Here is a 24,010-nt window from a genome sequence, read left to right as displayed (position 1 = left end):
TACAGCATTGAAAGTCCCCAAGAACACAGTGGCCTCTATCATTCTTAAATGGAAGAAGTTTGGAACCCCCAAGACTCTTCCTAGAGCTGGCCGCCCGGCCAAACCGAGCAATCGGGGTAGAAGGGCCTTGGTCAGGGAGGTGACCAAGAACCCGATGGTCACTCTGACAGAGCTCCATAGTTCCTCTGTGGAGATGGGAGAACCTTCCAGAAGGACAGCCATCTCTGTAGCACTCCACCAATCAGGCCTTCATGGTAAAGTGGCGAGACGGAAGCCACTCAGTAAAAGGCACATGTCAGCCTTTTACTGTCATGGGAGACTAGTCAAGACTGGGAGACTAGTCAAGACTGGGAGACTAGTCAAGACTGGGAGACTAGTCAAGACTGGGAGACTAGTCAAGATCGAGGGAAAGATGAACGGAGCAAAGTACAGAGAGATCATGGATGAAAACCTGCTCCAGAGCACTCAGGACCTCAGACTGGGGCGAAGGTTCACATTCCAACAGGACAATGACCCTAAGCAGACAGCCAAGACAACGCAGGAGGGGTTTCGGGTCTCTGAATGTCCTTGAGTGGGCCAGCCAGAGCCCGGACTTGAACCCGGTCGAACATCTCTGGAGAGACCTGAAAATAGCTGTGCAGCGACGCTCCCCATCCAACCTGACAGAGCTTGAGAGGATCTGCAGAGAAGAATGGGAGAAACTCTCCAAATAAAGGTATGCCAAGCTTGTAGCGTCATACCCAAGAAGACTTGAGGCTGTAATCACTGCCAAAGGTGCTTCAACAAAGTACTGAGTAAAAGGTCTGAATACTTATGTAAATGTTATTTTTTATTTTTTATTATAAATCTGCAAAATCTTTATAATTTTTTTTTTTGCTTTGTCCTTATGGGGTATTAGGTGTAGATTAATGAGGGGGGGGGGACTATTTAATCAATTTTAGAATAAGGCCGTAATGTAACAACATAGTCGAGGGGGGGGGGACTATTTAATCAATTTTAGAATAAGGCCGTAATGTAACAACATAGTCGAGGGGGGGGGGACTATTTAATCAATTTTAGAATAAGGCCGTAATGTAACAACATGTGGAAATAGTCGAGGGGTCGGAATAATTTGTGAATACACTGTATACACTTTTCTACTATGCATATTCAACACTTCATATTGTCAAGACATGTTTTTATACAACATAATTGGTCAAAGATGGAACCACCTGCTGCATGCTTCAGTAACTGTTCCAAAAACTACTGCAAACTGCATCCACACATTGAACATTGTAATGGATTAGCATTTCCATTCTTAACATGTAAAGCTCCCAGTTTCAGTCAGTGCTCACCTGCTGGACCAGTCCTCCCAGCTGAAGAAGAATCTACTGCACCCTCTCCTGACAACACATCATTCATAGCCATAATGAAGACAGCATTCTTCAAGGGTTACGAGACTTTGAAAAACAAGGGTGCATTCCAGGGTTCATTATTGATAGCTAATCATGATATAAGAATGTTGGATTAGCATTAGCCTTCAAGCATTCAGTTTAATTTAGTTACACATTGCATCAAGGAGACAAAAACAGTATATCAATCATTTCTGTATCTATAATAATTGTCTTTATTATGACCACTGCCACATGACAAAAATATAAATTCTCTGTTCATTTGTTAACTTCAAGGTGAAGTTATTTTACAACCCATAAACTAGTTTTGTAACGAATTCAACATAGCAGAACTATAATTTGTAATTACAAGTTTATAACATCAAATAACCATGTATATTATCATACATCAGTCAAGCGTTTATGCTCAGTGCACATTGACTTGCAAGAATTGAAGACAAGGAAATGGTGCAGTGGCGCCTCCCAGTGGTTGCGTAAAGCAGCAATCATAAGTAGTTTGAACCATGTTTTGAGGCTGTATAGTGTTTGTTGACATTTTCTTTGTTTACAAACATTGGGGTAAACAAGCTTGCATTTTGGGTTCTGATGGCATTTATAAGTTATATTTTTCAGGACTCAATGGTGGCATATCATTAATTTATTAGTCAACAAAATGGATGTAGAAACTGTTGATTGCCCCTTTAAAGGTAGTATTTACTCAAAGACAAAATCAGAATTTCTGGGATGCTTTTTATTCTACACTTGATGGCATTACATTTGTTTCACGGTTATCACAAAGCAATTTTTTAAATAATATGCATCAAATCATTGCGTCCTATTTTGAGTTAGCACCTCAAAGCTGTCCTCTTTTGTGAAACTGGAAAAAGAAAGTCACGGTTCTCTGTTTCAGCTAGCTTTCCAACATGCATCTTACTTTGTACTTATATTGTTGTGCAGATATTATAAAGAACTGGTGATGATTCTATTGATACGCTTATAAATCAGATATCTCTTGTAATTACTGTTAGGCTTATATGCAATTCACCATTTCTTTACAGTGGATTGTCATGTCTGTTGTATACATTGTTTGTTGGGCCACAGGACAGGCAGTAATCAGATCTTCTCCACATAGTTCCCAGGGAAGAGTCCTTCCTTGCCACAAAACCTGCCTCTCCACCAGCCGGATGCATCTGCAGGGGAACACAGAGATATGGACAGCTGTGGACTCCATACACAGTAAAGTCTTAGAACTCATCCAATACAGGTCTGAGCATGAATTGATGCTGTGAGCTTATTCGGGATCAGCACTTAAAGCATAACAGCACTGGTGTTGTAGTGCCAAGCATCCAACAAGTTCTCTAGTCTCTTCTGCCTCTTTCTTCTCACCCTTTTCCGTTGTTGAGATGGACACAGTTTCTTAACAAATAGAGAATTGAGAACTATTCTATTCCTTCCCTACGTGTTCCTCACCTTCATTGAGCAGGTCGATGATATCATTGGTGTCGAAGCTGAGCTCGTCTGTGTCCTGGCCCGCATACTGGTACAGCGCCCGGCAACGCGGGCCGGTGGGGCGTGGCTGGGCCTTGGGCCGGCTGGATGGGGCCGGGGGTGGCCGCTGGCTGCTGATACTCCTCTTCCTCTGCATTCTGGAGAGGGGGTGGGGGGGATGAGAAAGAGAGAGATGAGAGAGAGAGAGAGAGAGGGAGATAGTATGTGTTGTGAATACCCACTGTGTGCTCAGTTTATTCAGCTCACCCAGACACGCCCTGGTCAGGCACGTTGAGGAAATCCAGGTTCCCCTGCTGAGTCTGAGCCGAGCCTCGTCTTGTATTCAGGGAGCCCAGTTTGGGGAGGGCGGCGCTGGGGGGCCGGTTCTGTTTCTGGGGCATGGAGTAGGTTTGCTCTGGCTGCTGGGGCGGTGGAGCACCTCTACCACTGGGTGCACCATTCTGGTGCCCTAGTCAAAGAAGAGGAACACAGATACCATCAAAACACAAGTATACCATTGTATACCATTCATACACTAAGACCTCTAAGATCTCAACATAATTATCACAGTGGTGGTACACAGTTCACAGTAAGCACTGCAAGTCCATGTTCATGAAGTGAGGCCTGCCAATGACGTAGGAACATATCTGGACCAAATAATGAGTTTACCTCTGCTAGGAGGCTGACTCCTGCCCCCTCCATGGTTCTGTGGAGATCCCTTCTTGGTGGGCTCTGACAAAATAAACATGTAGAGTTTTGATTAACAGGATATATTATATACTGTGCACTGTATTGAGTCAGACTTAGTATTCTATACATTATCTACTATATCTATGTCTCTTTTCCACTTCGGTATGTGATTTTTTCTGTTCCTGATACTCACTGGAGGTCTTTGGCAGGCCGTCTCCCACGTTGATGGTGAGGGTCTTTCCAGCTGGTTTGATCTCTGCCAGGTCTCCCTGTCCCCTCTGGAACACCACAACACGGGTACCCCCTCCACCCCAGCCCTCCTTCTTCACCCGGAACTCCAGTCTGTAGAGAGCCACAACAGTGGACATGAATGATATGATCCATTTTACCAGATGCTTTCATCCAAAGTTAACTCGATCAACTAAACTATGGAGACCACACATAGAGAGTCATATAGCAAGGCTGTTCCTATCCAGTATGTGTGTAGTCATACCTGTCGTTGAAGGAGAGAGACAGCTTGTTCTTGGTCACCTCTTCATAGCGCTTACAGAGCAGGCTGAGGAACTCAGTCTTGAAGTTGGACTCTAGCAGACTGTCATACTGAGCCTCATGCACGATGAAGAAATCATCCTGTCTCATACTACAAAGAGAGGGAGGCAGAAATGGAAAGGTTTGAGGGATTGCCGTTGATAGAAGACAAGAAGTGTCACACACAGTAGGCCGATATAGCAAAGTTCTTTTTTTTTTTTACATATCCTGTGTGATCAGTTCCTGTTTATTAATGACAACACTGACCACAAAAGTTCCCAATGGTACTGCCTGGAAATACATCATACTGGACTGTTATATGCTATTCTAAGTGGAGCAGGGAGAAAACCCCTTTACCTAAGAGAGACAGAGTGGATGCTCTCAAACTCCAGCTTCCTCTTTAACACCTCTTTTATCTGTCCCTTCTCTGGCCCCTTCTTCACCTTCTCTCTGCCTATCAGGTAGATGCCCTTGGGAGACAGAATCAGGTCCCTCTTGATGGACTGGAGAGAGAAAATGGGAGGGGGAGAGAAAGAATAAGAGTGAGAATGAGTGTGTGTAAATGGAAGATGGGAGAAGTTAACCCCATGTTGTGTTGTTAACCCCGGCATTGGCTCTCTTTTCCTCACCGCTCTGTAGGGGAGGGACAGGTAGACTCACATTGAACCTGCGGTCAAACTTGTTGACAGAGTCTGCAAAGTCGACTCGCTCCCTCTTGGCCAGGAACTGTCTGAGCTCAGGCCTCTGCTCCAGGCCCAGATAGTCTCCTACAAAGTTCCTGTTGATGCTGTTCCTCCTCCGCTCCTTAGAGTTGTACAGGATGTCCGAGGCTGCGGATAACATTCGAGAGAGGGGAGTACATGGTCATTTTAAGTAAGAACCTTCAAGAACATATTCATTGCTGTATATTCATTTTCTGTATTTACATTGATTTATGTATATTCATATTTCTTCCTTGTTTCATCCCCACACACCCCTCTAGGATCATTGACACACTTACCCTCCTCCCTCATCTGTTCATATTTCCTCCTGGCGATATACCTTCTCCAGGCCTTCTGGATGGTCCTGGCGAACATGTCGAATTTCCTCTCCCGCATCTCTTCCAATAGGAAGAGCTAGGAGAGACGGAGGGGAGAGGGAATGCTTTGATCAAAGAAACCCTTTTACAGTATATAGATGAATACCTCACACCTTTTTTGTAATACATTTCATATATTCATTTAAACCAGGAAGACCCACTGAGATAAAAGAAATAGCACTTTTCTCAGGGAGACCTATGTGGGCCCCTACCGACTCTGGGGCCTTGACAAAGACCTTGGAGCGCCCCATCTGGTACTGATCTGTGTCCATGTTGACAGAGCGGAGGAGATGCAGGACCCCCTGCTGCTCTCCCCCCCGCCAGCACGGCCACGTCTCTGCCGTCAGGATGGCATACCTGTAGGGCACACACAGAGGGTCAGGCACTGGGGGGGGGGGACATACACTACAACACACACACACACACACACACACACACACTGAGAAGAGGACACGAAGCAGACACTGAAGGACACACACCTAAGAGTAAGTAAGACTCACCTCTGTAGGAACTTATTGAAGACTCTGCGGTAGGCGTAGCCGGCTCGACGTACACGGATGTTCTCCCGCAGCCCAAGGTACTCCACCTGGTGCTTGGCCCTAAACACACACACATAGTTTCATCATCCCCTTTATTCTGATGTTCCAAACTATACCGTCATAACTTCCTGCTGAATTCTCTGAATGTTCTGCTATTGGATATTTGGTGTCTGTTGGGGGGTGTAATAGAGACAAACCGGCTCTCCTCCCAGTCCTTGGGTCTCTTAGTCTCGTTGGGTTTGATACATCGGATATAGTGGGGGGTGCACTTCATCAACGTGTTCACCAGATCATTGGCTTGTTTCTGCAGAGAGAACATAAGAGATGGATATACCACCATGTAGCTACTAATAATCTCAAACCTATGGGTGTACTGTTCCACTCAGCCACTGAACCACAGTGCTGGCAGTAGAGTTGGGACTGTTACCTTGATCTTAGAGCTAGCAGTAGTGGGCCTGCTCTTCTTGTCTGTGTTGAGGTTTTCAGGGAAGAGGCTGCGGATGAAGTCACTGTGGGAACAAGATAGAGGACCACATTTCCCACATTATTTTCAAGCCTTGGTTGTTTTGAGACACGTGTCTGTTAAGGTAAAGATAGAGGCATACGTACTGTTCACTGCTCTGCATGAGTTCAATGAGGTCAGTAAAAAGCACGTCCCGGTTTCTCTCACAGAAGCCATTTATTTCGTAGGAGACCTGAGGTGACATGAGACATCATGTGTAAATATCAACATTCACACCGACCTTCACACGTCTACCTACCCACTTCCCACTGATGGAACATTTCTTTCTACCTCAGCCTAGAATTGTCTACGTCTATGTGTTTTGAGCGTGAGAAGACTTGTCCTCTCCTGGTACCCACCTTGCCTGCATAGTGGTGGATGACAAAGCCAGAGTTCCAGCTGTTGAAGTGTTCGTGAGTGCCCACCGCCGCAGAGAGCTTCTGGAGCAGGGTGCCATCTGCCCCCTCACCCTTGGCATGCATGGTGGCACACACATCATCCAGCACACTCATGATGCCTGGTGGGTTCTGGAGGGGATTGTTAGACATTTAGCGTGGTAGCCACAAGCAGAATAAAGACACATTTGTGGAAATTCCATTGAGATATTGTCCTTTTTGGCTCACCAACTTATTCTCGATGAGGTCACACACAACCTTGTTGTTGAAATACTCAATTGGTGTCCACTTGATGCCTTCCTGAACATACTCTTCCTGTGAGAAACACAGAGAGATAGACAATGCCAATATAATTTTCACAACATCCAAGACACCTCTTAAAGGAAATGAAGAGTGTTGACGTTTGAGAGTGGTTTGTACCTGTTCAGCCTTCAGTGTCAGCTCAATAAATATCTGCTGTAGCTTCTCGTTGACAAAGTTGATGCAGAACTGTTCAAACCCATTCCTCTGTCAGAAAGCACACATCCAGATTGAAGACAATGTTATTACACAGCTATGTCTGGTCTTATTATCCCATCAGAGATCAGAGATGTACATGTCTATGTATTTAATATACCATTCACCTGAAATATCTCAAAGCCATATATGTCAAGTACTCCTATACTGTATTCTTCATGAGGTTTCTGTATGGCTTTGTTTATTGCCTGGTAATAGGAGAGGAAGAGAGAGGAGAGTTCATTAGTATGAAATGGACGTGTCACCATTACTGTATTTGTGTCTGTGTGTGTATCGTTGCAGTGTATAGTAAACTCAGCAAAAAAAGAAACGGCCCATTTTCAGGACCCTGTCTTCCAAAGATAATTCGTAAAAATCCAAATAACTTCACAGATCTTCACAGATCTTCATTGTAAAGGGTTTACAATTACAGTTCATAAACAATTAATGAACAACCACCTGTGGAACTGTCGTTAAGACACAACTAACAGACGGTAGGCAATTAAGGTCACAGTTATGAAAACTTAGGACACTAAAGAGGCCTTTCTACTGACTCTGATAAACACCAAAAGAAAGATGCCCAGGGTCCCTGCTCATTTGCGTGAATGTGCCTTAGGCATGCTGCAAGGAGGCATGAGGACTGCAGATGTGGCCAGGGAAATAAATTGCAATGTCCGTACTGTGAGACACTGAAGACAGCGCTACAGGGAGATAGGATATACAGCTGATTGTCCTCGCAGTGGCAGACCACATGTAACAACACCTGCACAGGATCAGTACATCCAAACATCACACCTGCGGGACTGGTACAGGATGGCAACAACAACTGCCTTAGTTACACCAGGAACGCACAATCCCTCCATCAGTGCTCAGACTGTCCGCAATAGGCTGAGAGAGGCTGGACTGGGGGCATGTAAGCCTATTGTAAGGCAGGTCCTCACCAGACATCACCGGCAACAACGTTGCCTATGGGCACAAACCCACCGTCACTGAACCAGACAGGACAGCAAAAAGTGCTCTTCACTGACGAGTCGTGGTTTTGTCTCACCAGGGGTGATGGTCCGATTCACGCTTATTGTCGAAGGAATGAGCGTTACACCGAAGCCTGTACTCTGGAGCGGGATCGATTTGGAGATGGAGGGTCCGTCATGGTCTGGGGCGGTGTGTCACAGCATCATCGGATTGAGCTGGTTGTCATTGCAGGCAATCTCAGCGTTACAGGGAAGACATCCTCCTCCCTCATGTGGTACCCTTCCTGCAGGCTCATCCTGACATGACCCTCCAGCATGACAATGCCACCAGCCATACTGCTCGTTCTTTGCATGATTTCCTGAAGGACAGGAATGTCAGTGTTCTGCCATTGCCAGCAAAGAGCCTGGATCTCAATCCCATTGAGCACGTCTAGGACCTGTTGAATCAGAAGGTGAGGGCTAGGACCATTCCCCCCAGAAATGTCTGGGAACTTGCAGGTGCCTTGGCGGAAGAGTCGGGTAACATCTCAGAGCAAGAACTGGCAAATCTGGTGCAGTCCATGAGGAGGAGGTGCACTGCAGTACTTAATGCAGCTGGTGGCCACACCAGATACTGACTGTTACTTTTGACTTTGACCCCTCTGTTCAGGGACACATTATTCCATCTGTTAGTCACATGTTTGTGGAACTTGTTCAGTTTATGTCTCAGTTGTTGAATCTTGTTATGTTCACACAAATATTTACACATGTTAAGTTTGCTGAAAATAAACACAGTTGACAGTGAGAGGACGTTTATTTGTTTGCTGAGTTTAGTTGTCCCTGACCTCCACCAGGTAGTCAAAGAGTCGTGTGTAGAGGGCCTTAGCCAGGGCGTCTCGGGTATAGGTGGCTTGTTCTTGATTGAGTGTCACATCGATGGACTCAGACTTTCCACCCCACTTTGAGTCCATCTTTCTGCTGGTCAGTTTGTCTTGCAGACGCGTTGGGTCAACGCCCAGCAGATAGGCAGGAAAGGCAAGCACTGGGAGGGAGGAAAAACATACAGAACAAACAGAACACCTGAGCAAAATGAATTCCTGCTTTCATTATAGCAAAAGTGTGTTTTGGTGTCTATCCAAAATGGGGACAGTTGCATTGATGCTTACTTGTGCATGTGGAGCTCTGTGTGCATGTGTTCATGTGGAGCTCTGTGTGCATGTGTGCATGTGGAGCTCTGTGTGCATGTGTGCATGTGGAGCTCTGTGTGCATGTGTTCATGTGGTGCTCTGTGTGCATGTGTTCATGTGGAGCTCTGTGTGCATGTGTTCATGTGGAGCTCTGTGAGCATGTGTTCATGTGGAGCTCTGTGTGCATGTGTTCATGTGGAGCTCTGTGTGCATGTGTTCATGTGGAGCTCTGTGTGCATGTGTTCATGTGGAGCTCTGTGTGCATGTGTTCATGTGCATGTGTGTGTATTAGGCATGTTTGTCTTCTCCCACTCACAGTCAGTGCTCTCCACCTGCCCATAGTTGCCTGCCTCTATGAAGCTGATGTTTCCAAGGTGCAGGATTCCTGTTATGATCTGCAGCCCCTGAGCCTGGTAGGCCTCTGGGATCCCAATCACATTCATGGCTTCCTGTGGACAAAGCTCAACACTGATGTCTATGGTCCTGTACAGAGCGCCATTACTGCTGGCCCTGACAACACACTAGGACTGGGAATACACAATAGAACAGTATATTTAACTAATATAAGCCTGTATTATGAATATAAATATGAGTGTCAATTTGTTCCCAGTGCTTCTGTGATGTCTCAATTAAGAAAAAAAATGTGTACTCTGTTTTAAGCCCTGATGGCGTAAGGTACCATTGTCTCCTGAAAGTCCTTGCTGTCGTTGGTTCCGTCCACTTTGTATGTCCCAGACTGGTTCAGGTAGTAGTAGTAGTCTGGAGTCATGATGCCCAGGGCTTCTTTCTGCTGGGGGTTGGCTCCTTCTATTAGCTAAATACAACAGTTCAGACAAAACACAACTGAAAGTTATAGCACATGAATTACATATCAACAATTCACACACAATTATGAACCTACAGAACTGTTAAATCTGTGCTGTCGGGTGAGAAAGTCAAACACATTGTCATTGTGGGTTGTTAAGTTACTGCTGGCCTAGCTCGGGGCCTGACTGACCTGGTAGTAGACGTGGAAGTTCCTCTCGTTCTCATTCTGGCTCACCACCCTCGACTTCTCAAGAAGGAAGTTGGAGATTTTACCACCGTCCGGCTCTCCTCCTCTGCTAAACTGGATCTCAAAGTACTTACCCTGTTAGATCAGAACACACACAAAAACCTATCACTCAAATTAGACATGGTTCATTATTCTGACTTTGTGGGCAGGTAGCCTAGTGGTTAAGAGCGTTGGGCCAGTAACCGAAAGAGAGCTGGTATCGAAGCCCTGAACGGACTAGGTGAAAAATCTGTTGATGTTCCCTTGATCAGGGCACTATACCCTAATTGCTCCTGTAGTAGCTCTGGATAAGAGCTAAATGACTCGTATTTAAATGGGAATGGGTATGTGGCCCTATTCATTGGTAGAATGGAATTATCAGAGCAGTGACACGAGATGTACTACTGCTCTGTACCACAAGATGTACCACAAAATAATATATTTACATTACCACACAGCTGTTGACCCCACCCAGGATTTCACCTCAGCTCAGTCTTCTCAAGCTCTTTCATCTCATTGTGTTGTTCTTCTATAATAGAGGCCTACAGTACATACAGCTGGGCACCTCAGAGGCAGTAAACCCCAGAGGTGACATGCACTCAGCCACAAAGCCTGCACTGTTGCATGTGGATGTGGTTAGGAGTTGAGGCTAACATCTCAGGATCTCAGCAGTAGGGAAAGGGGAGAGGGTGAAAGGTGGCTGTTGCATACTGCTGCTGTGGGTATATAGTCTGCAGAATTCAGATCACCTCTGGTAGAGCACAGGAAAAACAACAGCCTCTGTGCACAGTGTATCGTCTATAAGAATAGTTAGCACAGAACTAACAGAAATGATCAGTTTACAGTATCAGTCTTACTTTATTAGCCCACACACAGTGTCTAGAGAGGAGGAGAAAGATGAAGGGAGGCTGATTGCTGTACATATCACTCACAAAACGACTGGAGTTGTTGTTGCGGACAGTCTTGGCATTGCCGAAGGCCTCTAATAGAGGATTGGACTGGAGGATGATGTCCTTCACATGCTGAGAGACACATACAAAGAAACATCACAATACAGCACTTCAGTTTCCTTCACAGTCATTAGTAATGGTAATGGTAATAGTGGTAATAGTAATGGTAATAGTAGTAATAGTAATGGTAATAGTAGTAATAGTAATGGTAATAGTAGTAATTGTAATGGTAATAGTAGTAATAGTAATGGTAATTTTTATTTTACCTTTATTTTACTAGGCAAGTCAGTTAAGAACAAATTCTTATTTTCAATGACGGCCTAGGAACAGTGGGTTAACTGCCTGTTCAAGGGCAGAACGACAGATATTTGTACCTTGTCAGCTCGGGGGATATGAACTTGCAACCTTTCGGTTACTAGTCCAACGCTCTAACCACTAGGCTACTACTAATAGTAGTAATAGTAATGGTAATGGTAATAGTAGTAATGGTAATGGTAATAGTAGTAATAGTAATGGAAATAGTAGTAATAGTAATGGTAATAGTAGTAATAGTAATGGTAATAGTAGTAATAGTAATTGTAATGGTAATAGTAGTAATAGTAATGCGAATGGTAGTAGTAGTAATAGTAATAACAGAAGGTAATACCTGCACTTTATCACCTCCTCCTGATACTTTGGAGATGTAACCCATAATGTATTTTGCAGCCACAGTCTTCCCAGCTCCACTCTCCCCACTGGCACAACATCCACAAAACATACAGCCATATTAATGATAACCCTCTAATTTACACTGTATCAAAAAACCTTGTGAAACTTGTTGTGAAGGTGATCTATGGCTGCACATGAGTTTCTGTTTCTTTTATACTAAACAAAAATATAAACACAACATGTAAAGTGTTGGTCCCATGTTTTCATGACCTGAACTAAAATATCCCAGAAATGTTCCATACGCACATAAAGCTTATTTCTTTCAAATGTTGTGCACAAATGTGTTTATATCCCTGTTTGTGAGCATTTCTCCTTTGCCAAGATAATCCATCCACCTGACAGGTGTGGAATATCAAGAAGCTAATTAAACAGCATGATCATTACACAGGTGCACCTTGTGCTGGGGACATTAAAAGGCCACTCTATAATGTGCAGTTTTGTCACACAACACAATGCCACAGATGTCTCAAGTTTTGAAGGAGCGTGCAATTGGCATGCTGACTACAGGAATGTCCACCAGAGCTGTTGCCGGAGAATTTAATGTTAATTTCTCTATCATAAGCCGCCTCCAACGTTGTTTTACAGAATTTGGCAGTATGTCCCACTGTTTAACGTATACTGTTTACAGGAAACTCACTCTACATCCTTAGATGAAGTTGAGTGGGAAAAGGAACGGGGTGGTGAAATAAATTTCTGTCACGGACAAAGGAACTCAAAGGGTGTGATGATATTATTTAACAAAAATTTTGAATATGAAAATGGACGAAAAAAAGATTTGGCTCATTAATTTATATGGTCCAAATCAGGATGATCCACAGTTCTTCGAAAATATTTATATCAATTTATTGAACTTATGATCTAATCATTATGGTATGAGACTATAACACAGTGTTAAGTACCTCAATGGACCGTAAAAGTAATCACTCTACAAAATATCCTCACAGTGCCCTTAAGGAAATCACAAATATAAAAAATAGTGGATATTTGGAGGCTAAAAAACCCCGACCTAGTGAGACATACATGGAGGAGACTTAATCAAACTAGTCGTCTTGACTACTTTCTTATCTCTTTCTCTCTTGCATAAATGTTTTTAATAGGGGACAGAATGCGATCGGATCATCATCTAATTGGCATTCACATAACTCTTATAGATTTTCCACGTGGACGGGGATATTGGAAATTTTATCAAAGTTTACTGGAGGACAACTTAATTTTAACTAAGACTTTTTCAGTATAATATAGGTTCAGCAAATCCTCTTATTGTTTGGGATACCTTTAAATGTACCTTCAGGGGTCATTCAATTCAAAATTCATCAATAATAAAAAATCAGTTTCTGGCTAAAGAGAAAAGACTAACAAGGGAAATCCATGAACTAATAGTACAGGTAGATAGCAATAAAAATGATACTACAGAGATACAAGTTAGAAGAAAAACATAAAGAACTTGAGGAACTTATTGAAGAACTATCTAATGTAATCTATTACATTAGTTCAATTTCAGTAATTCTCTCATAAAATGGGTAAGAATAATGTATAGCAACCCCAGGTGTAAAATAGTAAATAACGGCTACTACTCAGAGAGTTTTGAATTGTCAAGAGGAGTTTAACAAGGGTGTCCGCTGTCACTATGTATTCGTTATGGCCATCGAAATGCTAGTTATTAAAATCAGATCCTATAACAACATTAGAGGATTAGAAATCCAAGGCTTAAAAACATGCTTTGTTGCAGAATAGATTATAGATTATAGATTTAATTTTGGATTGGAGATGCTTAATGTGAGTCTGGAAAGAGAGTTTACAGTCTAACCAGACACTTAGGTATTTGTAGTTGTCCACATTTTCTAAGTCAGAACCGTCCAGAGTAGTGATGCTGGACGGGCGGGCAGGTGCGGGCAGCAATCGGTTGAAGAGCATGCATTTAGTTTTACTTGCATTTACGAGCAGTTGGAGGCCACGGAAGAAGAGTTGTATGGCATTGAAGCTCGTCTGGAGGTTAGTTAACACTGTGTCCAAGGAGAGGCCAGAAGTATACAGAATGGTGTTGTCTGCGTAGAGGTGGATCAGAGAATCACCAGCAGCAAGAGCGACATCATTGATGTATACAGAGAAAAGAGGCCCGAGAATTTAACCCTGTGGCACCCCCATAGAGTTGAAAGCCTTAGCCAGGTCGATGAATACGGCTGCACAGTAATGTCTCTTATCGATGGTGGTTATGATATCATTTAGGACCTTGAGCGTGGCTGAGGTGCACCCATGACCAGCTCTGACACCAGATTGCATGGTGGAGAAAGTATGGTGGGATTCGAAATGGTCGGTATCTTGGCTTTTGAAGACCTTAGAAAAGCAGGGTAGAATAGATAGTGGTCTGTAGCAGTTTGGGTCTAGAGTGTCTCCCCCTTTGAAGAGGGGGATGACTGCGGCAGCTTTCCAATCTTTAGGAATCTCGGACGATACGAAAGAGGTTGAACAGGCTAGTAATAGGGGTTGGAACAATTTTGGGAGATAATTTTAGAATGCCGATGACTCAAGTTTTATATTAAGTCCGCAAGCTAGATCCCTGCAATGTCTCATTAAAGATCTAGATAACTTTTCTGTACTCTTTGGACTAAAACCTAATTATGATAAGTGTACAATATTACATATTGGAAGCGGGTGGCAGCGGGAGGAGGTAGGGAAATGGTCTGTCTGCCCAATATAAAGGATCAAAACTGGACGAGGCAGGTGGCAGCCGGAGGAGGTAGGGAAATGGTCTGTCTGCCCAATATAAAGGATCAAAACTGGAGGAGGAATAAAAATAGTATAATTAGGAAAGTATACCAGTTTCATTTGAGGACCAGGATGTTGACAACTGTGCCATACAGATTGCAAAATAGTTGGGAAGAGATTTTTGATGTATCGATTCCATGATGCAGGCTGTATGAGTTGATATATAAAACACAAGATTCAAGACTTAATGCTTTTCAGCTAAAATTATTATATAGAATTCTTCCCACCAACAAAATGTTGAATATTTGGGGCATAAAATCATCGAAGCTCTGCAGATTTTGTTGTGAGGATACAGAATCGATAGACCATTTATTTTGGTATTGTCCTCAGGTAGCCTGTTTCTGGTCTCAGGTTCAGGAATGGCTGAAAATGCATAGCATTGATCTAAAATTGGCCCTAGAAATAGTACTGTTAGGAGATCTAGAGAGACCGGGTCAGTCAATTACTAATATACCAATACTCTTAGTAAAAGTATTTATTTTCATCTCGCAATCTGTGGATTCTATTCGATTAGATTGAAATTGTACATTAAACATCACAGTATAGTTGAAATATATGAGTTGCATAGAAACCAGAAGTGGGTGGCCAGCAGAGATAGATGGGACGGGCTGAGGGAAGCTGAGGGTTGGTATGTGGAATTGGAGACAAGTGGGAGTGGAGTTGCTGGGTGGGAGATAGAATGATGGTAAAAGATAAAAGTAAAACAAATGAATAATAAAAAGAAGTCAAAATAAATCATCGTAAAAAGTACATTTGAATGACACTAAGTGGCAGTGTTTTTACAACTAATGCCAGTTTGCATGAGGCTGATGCTGTGCAGGTGTTTGTACACATGCATATACACACACTCATTCAAATGAACACCTACAAGAACACACACATACATGTAATAGTGCCAGACATGCACACAAACATATACAGTTGGCATTGCTGTTATGATTCCAGTTGTCCTTGATGTCCTTAGTTTTAAATGGATTATTATTGATTTTTTTGCTTTGTTGTTTGTTGTTTGCTGTTTTCTTCTCTTTTCCTTTCTTCTCTTTAGTTCATTCTCTTGGTTGTTGGTGCTTGGGGGGTTCTTGGGGGTGGGGAATGGAATTAAATGTAATTTTTATTTAGTTTTTTCTTCCTGGGGGGGACTGTGGGAAGAGTCTCGAATGGTTGAGGAACAGTTATTGGGGAACTGTGGAGGGATCTTGGAGGGTTTGGGTTCACGTTTTTTGGCCTGGTGGTAGATCGGTCAACATGCCCTTGAGCAGGGCATTGGCCCTGGATGCTTCTGTGTGTCGCTCTGAAGTCTGTTGGAGGACTGGTATGATGTAGAGCGGCTTCACTGCAAGTATATTGTATGTTTCGAATATTCAATAAATGAAATAATAATAATAATAATAATAAAGTATGTCCCACTGGCCTCATAACCAAGGACCACGTGTAACCATGTCAGCCTGGGACCTCCACATCAGGCTTCTTCACCTGCGGAATAGTCTGAGATCAGCCACCTGGACAGCTGACGAAACTGTGGGTTTGCACAACCAAAGAATTTCTGCACAAACGGTCAGAAACCATCTCAGGGAAGTTTATTTGTGTGCTCGTCATCCTCACCAGGGTCTTGACCTGACTTCAGTGGGCAAATGCTCACCACGGATAGCCACTGTCACACTGGAGAAGTGTGTAGGTATGTATGGTGTCATGTGGGCAAGCGATTTGCTGATGTCAACGTTGTGAACAGAGAGCCCCATGGTGGAGGTGGGGTTATGGTATGGGCAGGCATAAGCTACGGACAACGAACACAATTGCATTTTATCAATGGCAATTTGAATACACAAAGATACCGTGACGAGTTACTGAGGCCCATTTTTGTGCCGTTCATCCGCCGCAATCACCTCATGTTTCACCATGAAAATGCACAGCCCCATGTCTCAAGGATCTACACAATTCCTGGAAGCTGAAAATGTCCCAGTTCTTCCATGGCTTGCATACTCACCAGACATGTCACCCATTGAAAATGTTTGGGATGCTCCCGACAATATCCAGCAACTTCGTACAGCCATTGAAGAGGAGTGGGACAACATTCCACAGGCCACAATCAACAGCCTGATCAACTCTATGTGAAGGAGATGTGTCACGCTGCATGAGACCAAAAGTGGTTTTCTGATCCATGCCGCTACTTTAAAAAAAAGAAGGTATCTGTGAACAACAGATGCTTATCTGTATTCCCAGTCATGTGAAGTCCATTGATCAGGGCCTAATGAATGTATTTTAATTGACTGATTTCCTCATATGAACTGTAACTCAGTAAAATCTTTTAAATTGTTGCATGTGGCATTTATATTTCTGTTCAGTGTAGTTAGAAAGGAAATGACACACTGATTGAGCTTTGGTTCTTTGTTAGTTCTGAGAAAAGTAGTGAGAGTAAATGTTTTTGGGTAGAATGACGCACATGAGAAGGCCTAAGGTGCGTTAGAGAGAGGCACAGAGATGAACTAGGACAACATACTGCCTGCCAGCAGAAAGAGATAGCAGTTATGACACTGGTATAATAACACACCTGATAATAACACACTGGTTCTCCTGATCAATCATCATGTTCCTGTACATGTTATCAGTCAGGGCGTAGATGTGGGGAGGGTTTTCATACTGGGCCTTTACATGGAGGAAGATAGACAGAAAAACGAGAGAAAGAGAGAGAGAGAGAGAGAGGGGGGAGTTTAATATACAACTATGAAGGTAAACAAGGAAGTGAATGGGAATACAGTATAAAGACCAAAGTATGTGTTGAACAATAGGATGGTTTACTCACAGCCCCTTGGTAGAGTTCAATTTCCCGGTCAGTGAAGTAGGGCATCTGTTTGAAAGGGTTCACTGATATCAACACAGAGCCAATATAGGTCTGCACATGACAGTTAAGGGTGTTTCTCGTGAAATCACAGAATATGATATTGAAACAATCACAGCGAAATGGTTGATTATGTAAACTTTTCAAAAAGATAAATATCCCAAACCATACATTAGTTTCATCCGGACTGGATTACACACACATATATAATGCTTTTTTTCACACAAAGAATGAATTAAGTCCCGAATGTGCAGTAAAATATGTACTAAAAACACGGAAGTGTGCTGTTGAGTCACAAAGTGCATCCAAAAGAGGAACAGTGCAGTCCTATTATTGCATACATTCATGTGTGTCTGCGCATGTGAAGAAGTTGAGTGAGTACATATGTGTGGTAGGGGCATGAGGCAAGGATGGTATGTATGTCTGTTATTGTGTTGTTGCTACTGTATGAGTACAAACATCAGCTGTGCTCACAAATTATATAGAATGGAAGGACCTAATGCTATGGGCCAATGGAATGACCTCAATGACCTCAATTCTCAAATGGTTTAAAAGCCATTTGTAACAGTTTTCTGTTTGTGCGTATGTGTGTATGCCTATAAATACATCAGTCTGAGAGTGTGTGAGGGGGCAGGTCTGCTGTATTTCTTCTGAAGAGACATTTGTGAGAAGTGATGAAGGTCCCTAACAGACAATGAAACAGGATACGAAGATGTAGTCATCCATGTATCTCTTCTTCAGGTTCTCCACGATGGCGTCTTCGCTGATCTTGGACAGTAGCACCATGTCGTCCACACCACTCTGCTTGACATTCTGACTCTGCCAGTGATACTTACTGCCCTGCAGGAGAGAACGCTCAGGGTTAGGGAATGCACACCCTTTTTATGTGTAATTGAGGCAGAGAGAAAAGCAGAGGTAGATATATAGATGACATAGTTCATACTGAATGTGAGCTACAGAACATTCTGAGAGGGAATCTACAAACAGGAGGGGTATAGAAAACCAGAGGAAGCATGGGCCAACTGTAATTGGAAGGCATGTGCACCAGCAGACATCAGAAAGAAGTTTCTCAGCAGCAGGGTCTCTCTGTGTGTAACTGTGTCATTAAGAATGTGACTAACTGTGGTTATCAGTACAGGAAGCTGAGGACAGTTACCAGGCAACGCTTTGTAGATGAGGTGAGCATATGCCAGTTTGGCCATCTCTGTGAAGTACTGTTCCCCACTCTGATCTACGACAGTGATAACCAGTAGTTGTGGTATCTATTGAATATGCTTCCTATAGGAGTCTGTGGAATGGGAGGGGACTCAGTTTAAAGTATACCATTGGACCACAGATAGAGACAGATATTTCACAGGATGTATAAATGTGAAGCATTTGGTTCGCGTTTCCACTCACTCCCAAATATGGTGGTGAGAGGAAGCCCAGTGGAAGGCAGTGGGAGAAGATGGAGCGAGATGGATTCTGGCCAACATTCTGCCAATTTTCTCATTGATAAAACATTTGATCTCGATACAGTTTCCTGTTTCCAAAACTAGAATCTGTTACGAACAGAGTAGACTAAGTTTTGTAGACTTGCCAAAGTTTCAAACAACTGCATTGTTTAGAAGGAGTGCAAGGGCGAATTGAGTTATTGCACACACGCGCTTCACAGAGTAGGCGTTCCCTAAAAGAAATATGCAAATACTTGCTAGAACACACCAATAGGCTATCACTAGCTCTTGATTATTCTGCCCACTATGATTTATTTGCTCCCACTGGAACTGACATCCTGTGGTCTATCTTGGGTTAGTTATACAAATCTGTGATTGGGCCTTGTTTTGGTGATTTCTCTTTTCATTTTCTGCTCCCCTCCCATTCCTATGCCTTCAATATGATGATGACGTCCACCACATCATGCAGAGAGTTTCCTGACTTCCCTATCACCACATAAAGAGTTGAGTTGGACCCGGTTTGGCCAACGATGTTGTATTAAACTGTGTGATATGATCTTAGCCTTGTTTGGGTTCCCAACGCTGTTTTGTTTTGATGTGTGGTGGATCCTGAAAATAGGTCTAACATGATTACTGTGGTCTGAGTTCCAACTCTCTCAACCTTCTAGTGATAGAGGAGAAGGTTCGAATACAAATGTATATTCCAACCCCAGTGAGTCAGTCAACTCTCTGGCCAATCAATCAATGATATTCAATTACAAATAAGCTACCATGAACATTAGATACTGTAAGAAAACAAGCAGTACTTCAGTCCTTGAGGGCCGGTATTGCATCTCTGTTGTAAAGAATGATACCCACTTTTCATGTGAACAACCTAAGTAAGGCTGTTTGTTTGTCACACATTTCAGACCACAATCCATACGTATTCTGCTCAGCACACAGAAATGGCCTCAGCTGAGTGAAACCAAGGTTCTGACTGCTTTAAATAGCTAACTGCTGATGTGACTGTTGATCCAGTGCTATGTTAAAATAGCCCACTTGCTGCTGTGTAGTGTCAGACCTGGGAGATGCTTTGTGCGCTCAGAGAGGACTACTGTAGTTCACTCCATCTGTCATCACTGTTGTGACTCACTCACTACTGTGAGTGAGTCAGCCTGTTGTAGAAAACAGTTGTGACAATGCATCCAAAATCAATCTATCAATGAAAGAAGTCTTATTGTAAGCTTACTCAACTATCTTAGAACATCTTTTGTGTGTTTGCGCATCCAGCAAGGGGCCGGATCTGTGCTTGGGAGTCTGTGTGGGGAGGAAGTATTGTGTTAGAAACTACAGGCCCCTCTGCTGCACTTCCCTTCTCACGGCTCACCACTACATCTTGTGAAACCCTGTCCACTTTTCAACACGTCACTGCTGCTCTTCCATTCCAGACTACAGAACTTCTTTAAACAGTTCAACCTTACATTTACATTTGAATCCAGAGCGACTTGCCGTTAGTGCATTCATTTTAAGATAGCTACAGTGCCTTGCGAAAGTATTCACCCCCTTGGCATTTTTCCTATTTTGTTGCATTACAACCTGTAAATTAAACTGATTTTTATTTGGATTTCATGTAATGGGCAGACACAAAATAGTCCAAATTGGGGAAGTGAAGTTTAAAAAAATACTTGTTTAAAAAAATGTAAAAGAAAAACAAACAGAAAAGTGGTGGGTGTATATGTATTCACCCTCTTTGATATGAAGCCCCTAAATATGATCTGGTGCAACCAATTACCTTCAGAAGTCACATTATTAGTTAAATAAAGTCCACCTTTGTGCAATATAAGTGTCACATGATCTGTCACATGATCTCAGTATATATGAATATATATATTTATGAACATTTGAACATCTTGGCCATGTTCTGTTATAATCTCCACCCAGCACAGCCAGAAGAGGACTGGCCACCCCTCATAACCTGGTTCCTCTCTAGGTTTCTTCCTAGGTTTTGGCCTTTCTAGGGAGTTTTTCCTAGCCACCGTGCTTCTACACCTGTATTGCTTGCTGTTTGGGGTTTTAGAATGGGTTTCTGTACAGCACTTTGAGATATCAGCTGATGTAAGAAGGGCTATATAAATACATTTGATTTGATTTGATATATACACCGGTTCTGAAAGGCCCCAGAGTCTGCAACACCATTAAGCAAGGGGCACCACCAAGCAAGTGGCACCATGAAGACCAAGGAGCTCTCCAAACAGGTCAGGGAAAAAGTTGTGGAGAAGTACAGATCAGTGTTGGGTTATAAAACAAAATCCGAAACTTTGAACATCCCACGGTGCAACATTAATTCCCTTATTAAATAATTGAAAGAATATGGCACCACAACAAACCTGCCAAGAAAGGGCCGCCCACCAAAACTCACAGACCAGGCAAGGAGGGCATTAATCAGAGAGGCAACAAAGAGACCAAAGATAACCCTGAAGGAGCTGCAAAGCTCCACACTGGAGATTTGAGTAACTGCCCATAGGACCACTTTAAGCCGTACACTCCACAGAGCCGGGCTTTATGAAAGAGTGTCCAGAAAAAAATAAGCAAACATGTTTGGTGTTTGCCAAAAGCATGTGGGAGACCCCCCAAATATATGGAATTAGTCAGATGAGACTAAAATTGAGCTTTTTGGCCATCAAGGAAAACGCTATGTCTGGCGCAAACCCAACACTTCTCATCACCCTGAGAATATCATCCCCACAGTGAAGCATGGTGGTGGCAGCATCATGTTGTGGCAATGTTTTTCATCGGCATGGACTGGGAAACTAGTCAGAACTGAAGGAATGATGGATGGTGCTAAATACAGGGAACTTCTAGAGGGAAACCTGTTTCAGGCTTCCAGAGAAGTGAGACTGGGACAGAGGTTCACCATCCAGCAAGACAATGACCCTAAGCATACTGCTAAAGCAGCACTCGAGTGGTTTAAGGGGATACATTTAAATGTCTTGGAATGGCCTAGTCAAAGCCCAGACCTCAATCCAATTGAGAATCTGTGGTATGAATTAAAAATTGCTGTACACCAGCGGAACCCATCCAACTTGAAGGAGCTGGAGCAGTTTTGCCTTTGAAGAATGGGCAAAAATCCCAGTGGCTAGATGTGCCAAGCTTATAGAGGTATACCCCAAGAGACTTGTTGTTATTTCTTGTTTGTTTCACAATAAAACATATTTTGCATCTTCAAAGTGGTAGGCATGTTGTGTAAATAAAATGATACAAACCCCGCAAAAATCTATTTTAATTCCAGGTTGTAAGGCAACAAAATAGGAAAAATGCCAAGGGGGGTGAATACTTTCGTAAGCCATCACATATCGTAGTAAGTAAATTTTTCCTCAATAAAGAAGTTGTCAGCAAACTCAGTGCTAGTAGGAAAAGAAAGAGCCAGGGTTAGACCTTACCCAGCTCCTCAGGAACAATAGTCCCCTCTACTGCTGGTTTTCACATTTGATAGGACTCTTTTTAAATGCTTTTGATCAGTATTGTCATACCTACATGTACTTTCTCTCTCATGTCTTGTTAACGTCATGAGAATACAATCTCTGGTTAGGAGAAAAACAGTTTGTAGCAGCAGCAGATACGTTTTATTAACGACTCCATAGTGTACAGCACAATCTTACACAAATGGGAGGACATAGGATTCAATCAATGCTTCTTTCCCTCTTGACTAGAAACACTCACCATAACCGAAGTGGATGCTAGCAGGGCTTGTCAGTCAAAAGAGGAAAGGACAGCATGTTCTCCATTTAAGGAGTTAGAGTCTCTACTACTTGATGTCCACTACCTCCTGTTCTGCAGCACTTTATTGTATGATTGTTGTTGACAAGAGAGATAGAACACAACAGTTATCCATTTTCCTTTCATCATCTGGACATAAAATGAACACACACTGAACATCACTGTGCTTCCCTGTTGGTTCTAAGTCAGCTGTTGCCAGGCTCCAGAGTGTGATAAGTGCCAGCATCCGGGCATAATGTGAGAGCCCACTGTACAGCTGAGTCAAGTGACCTCAACCTAACATATAAGGCCATGTTCTTCAGAAAGTCTGTGAGATAGAGGAGACCATCACAGGAGGCTGTTGAGGGGAGGATGGCTCATAAGGGCTCATAATAATGACTGGAATTAAATTAATGGAATGGTTTTAAACACAATGAAATCATTTGCTTGATGTGTCAAAGCTATTCCATGAATTCTATTCCAGACATTACGATGAACTCATCCTCCCCAATTGAGGTGGCACCAGCTGCCTGTGCTCAGCATATACAGTAGATGGAGAGGATAGACGAGTCCTAGTGAGGAGAGTCTTCAATAGTCTAGGTATGTGTGTGGTGTGTTACCATCGTGCCGGCGGTGCGTGTGCCCCTCTTCTCCCACGGTCCTGGACCAGGTGTTCAAAGTCCAGACTGTGTGTGTCGGTAATCCCACACTAGCCCCTTCACAGCACGACCATCACAGTCAGGAAGTCTCCAGCACACACAGTCACACAGACAGAACAGCCACCGAGAAGACTTTAACATTCAAAGCATTCAAACGTACTTCCTCATACTCCCACAGACCCAGAGCGAAACAAGAACTGCTCTGCCACAGACTTAAGAGGACACAGACACACACACATAGATACAGACACAGACACACAGGTACAGACACACACACACAGAGGCACACACACACACTCATCCTATATCTATAGGTACCACTTCTACTCTGTTGCATTTTCAATTCTTCATTTAGTCATGGTCTAAATGTTTAGACCTAATTAACAGTCAATGTTGTTACTGCTAGGGGCTGTTATATCATACATTGTTAAAGTACATAACAAACTTCATCTTTGATACAGACAGTATTTTTATATCATGAATAACCCCTCTATAACATACCAATAATTTAACTAATGGCACTTCTGTGTTTAATTTCACTTTACATGACGCTTCAGTTGTTTACTAACTACTCCACCCAGACTGTGGTTAGTCTCTCATCTTTCAAATCTGAAAGACTTGCAGTGAATGGCACTACACCCATAACGAACTTTAAAACGTTTAATTAA

General features: G+C 43.0%; 1 protein-coding gene across 2 annotated transcripts; it reads right to left on the bottom strand.

The window, feature by feature from the left end:
* Positions 1-1,588: 1,588 nt before the first annotated feature.
* On the bottom strand, positions 1,589-23,524 carry myo1f (myosin IF). 2 transcript variants are annotated; one of them, XM_031786057.1, is made up of 28 exons: positions 23,304-23,524; positions 18,224-18,355; positions 17,480-17,569; positions 17,228-17,322; positions 11,852-11,939; positions 11,188-11,277; positions 10,220-10,351; positions 9,902-10,036; positions 9,539-9,671; positions 8,881-9,077; positions 7,214-7,294; positions 7,011-7,097; positions 6,819-6,905; positions 6,555-6,722; positions 6,303-6,388; positions 6,121-6,202; positions 5,891-5,997; positions 5,655-5,753; positions 5,367-5,511; positions 5,077-5,191; positions 4,737-4,906; positions 4,434-4,579; positions 4,042-4,188; positions 3,742-3,890; positions 3,528-3,590; positions 3,126-3,327; positions 2,841-3,016; positions 1,589-2,560 (listed from the first exon to the last, which is right to left on the bottom strand). In XM_031786057.1, the coding sequence occupies exons 1-28, from the start codon at positions 23,304-23,306 to the stop codon at positions 2,484-2,486; spliced, it is 3,282 nt and encodes a 1,093-aa protein (XP_031641917.1). In that variant the 5' UTR covers positions 23,307-23,524; the 3' UTR covers positions 1,589-2,483. The 2 variants fall into 2 exon arrangements, with proteins under 2 accessions (XP_031641917.1, XP_031641918.1); XM_031786058.1 differs by lacking the exon at positions 23,304-23,524 and adding an exon at positions 22,648-22,665.
* Positions 23,525-24,010: the final 486 nt, after the last annotated feature.

This window comes from Oncorhynchus kisutch, linkage group LG13 (genome assembly GCF_002021735.2).
Source record: "Oncorhynchus kisutch isolate 150728-3 linkage group LG13, Okis_V2, whole genome shotgun sequence".
Taxonomy (NCBI): Eukaryota; Metazoa; Chordata; class Actinopteri; order Salmoniformes; family Salmonidae; genus Oncorhynchus; species Oncorhynchus kisutch.
The sequence above is the reverse complement of the archived record's forward strand: the minus strand, read 5'-3'. Positions and strand labels throughout refer to the sequence as shown.

What these genes read in the sequence shown, in the direction of transcription:
- myo1f (XM_031786057.1), bottom strand. An exon ending in GCAGGTGGAGAGCACTGACT is followed by an intron (nt 9,078 to 9,538) that starts GTGAGTGGGAGA and finishes CCTCCCTCCCAG; the next exon opens with TGCTTGCCTTTCCTGCCTAT. An exon ending in ATGGCTTTGAGATATTTCAG is followed by an intron (nt 7,098 to 7,213) that starts GTGAATGGTATA and finishes GCTTTCTGACAG; the next exon opens with AGGAATGGGTTTGAACAGTT.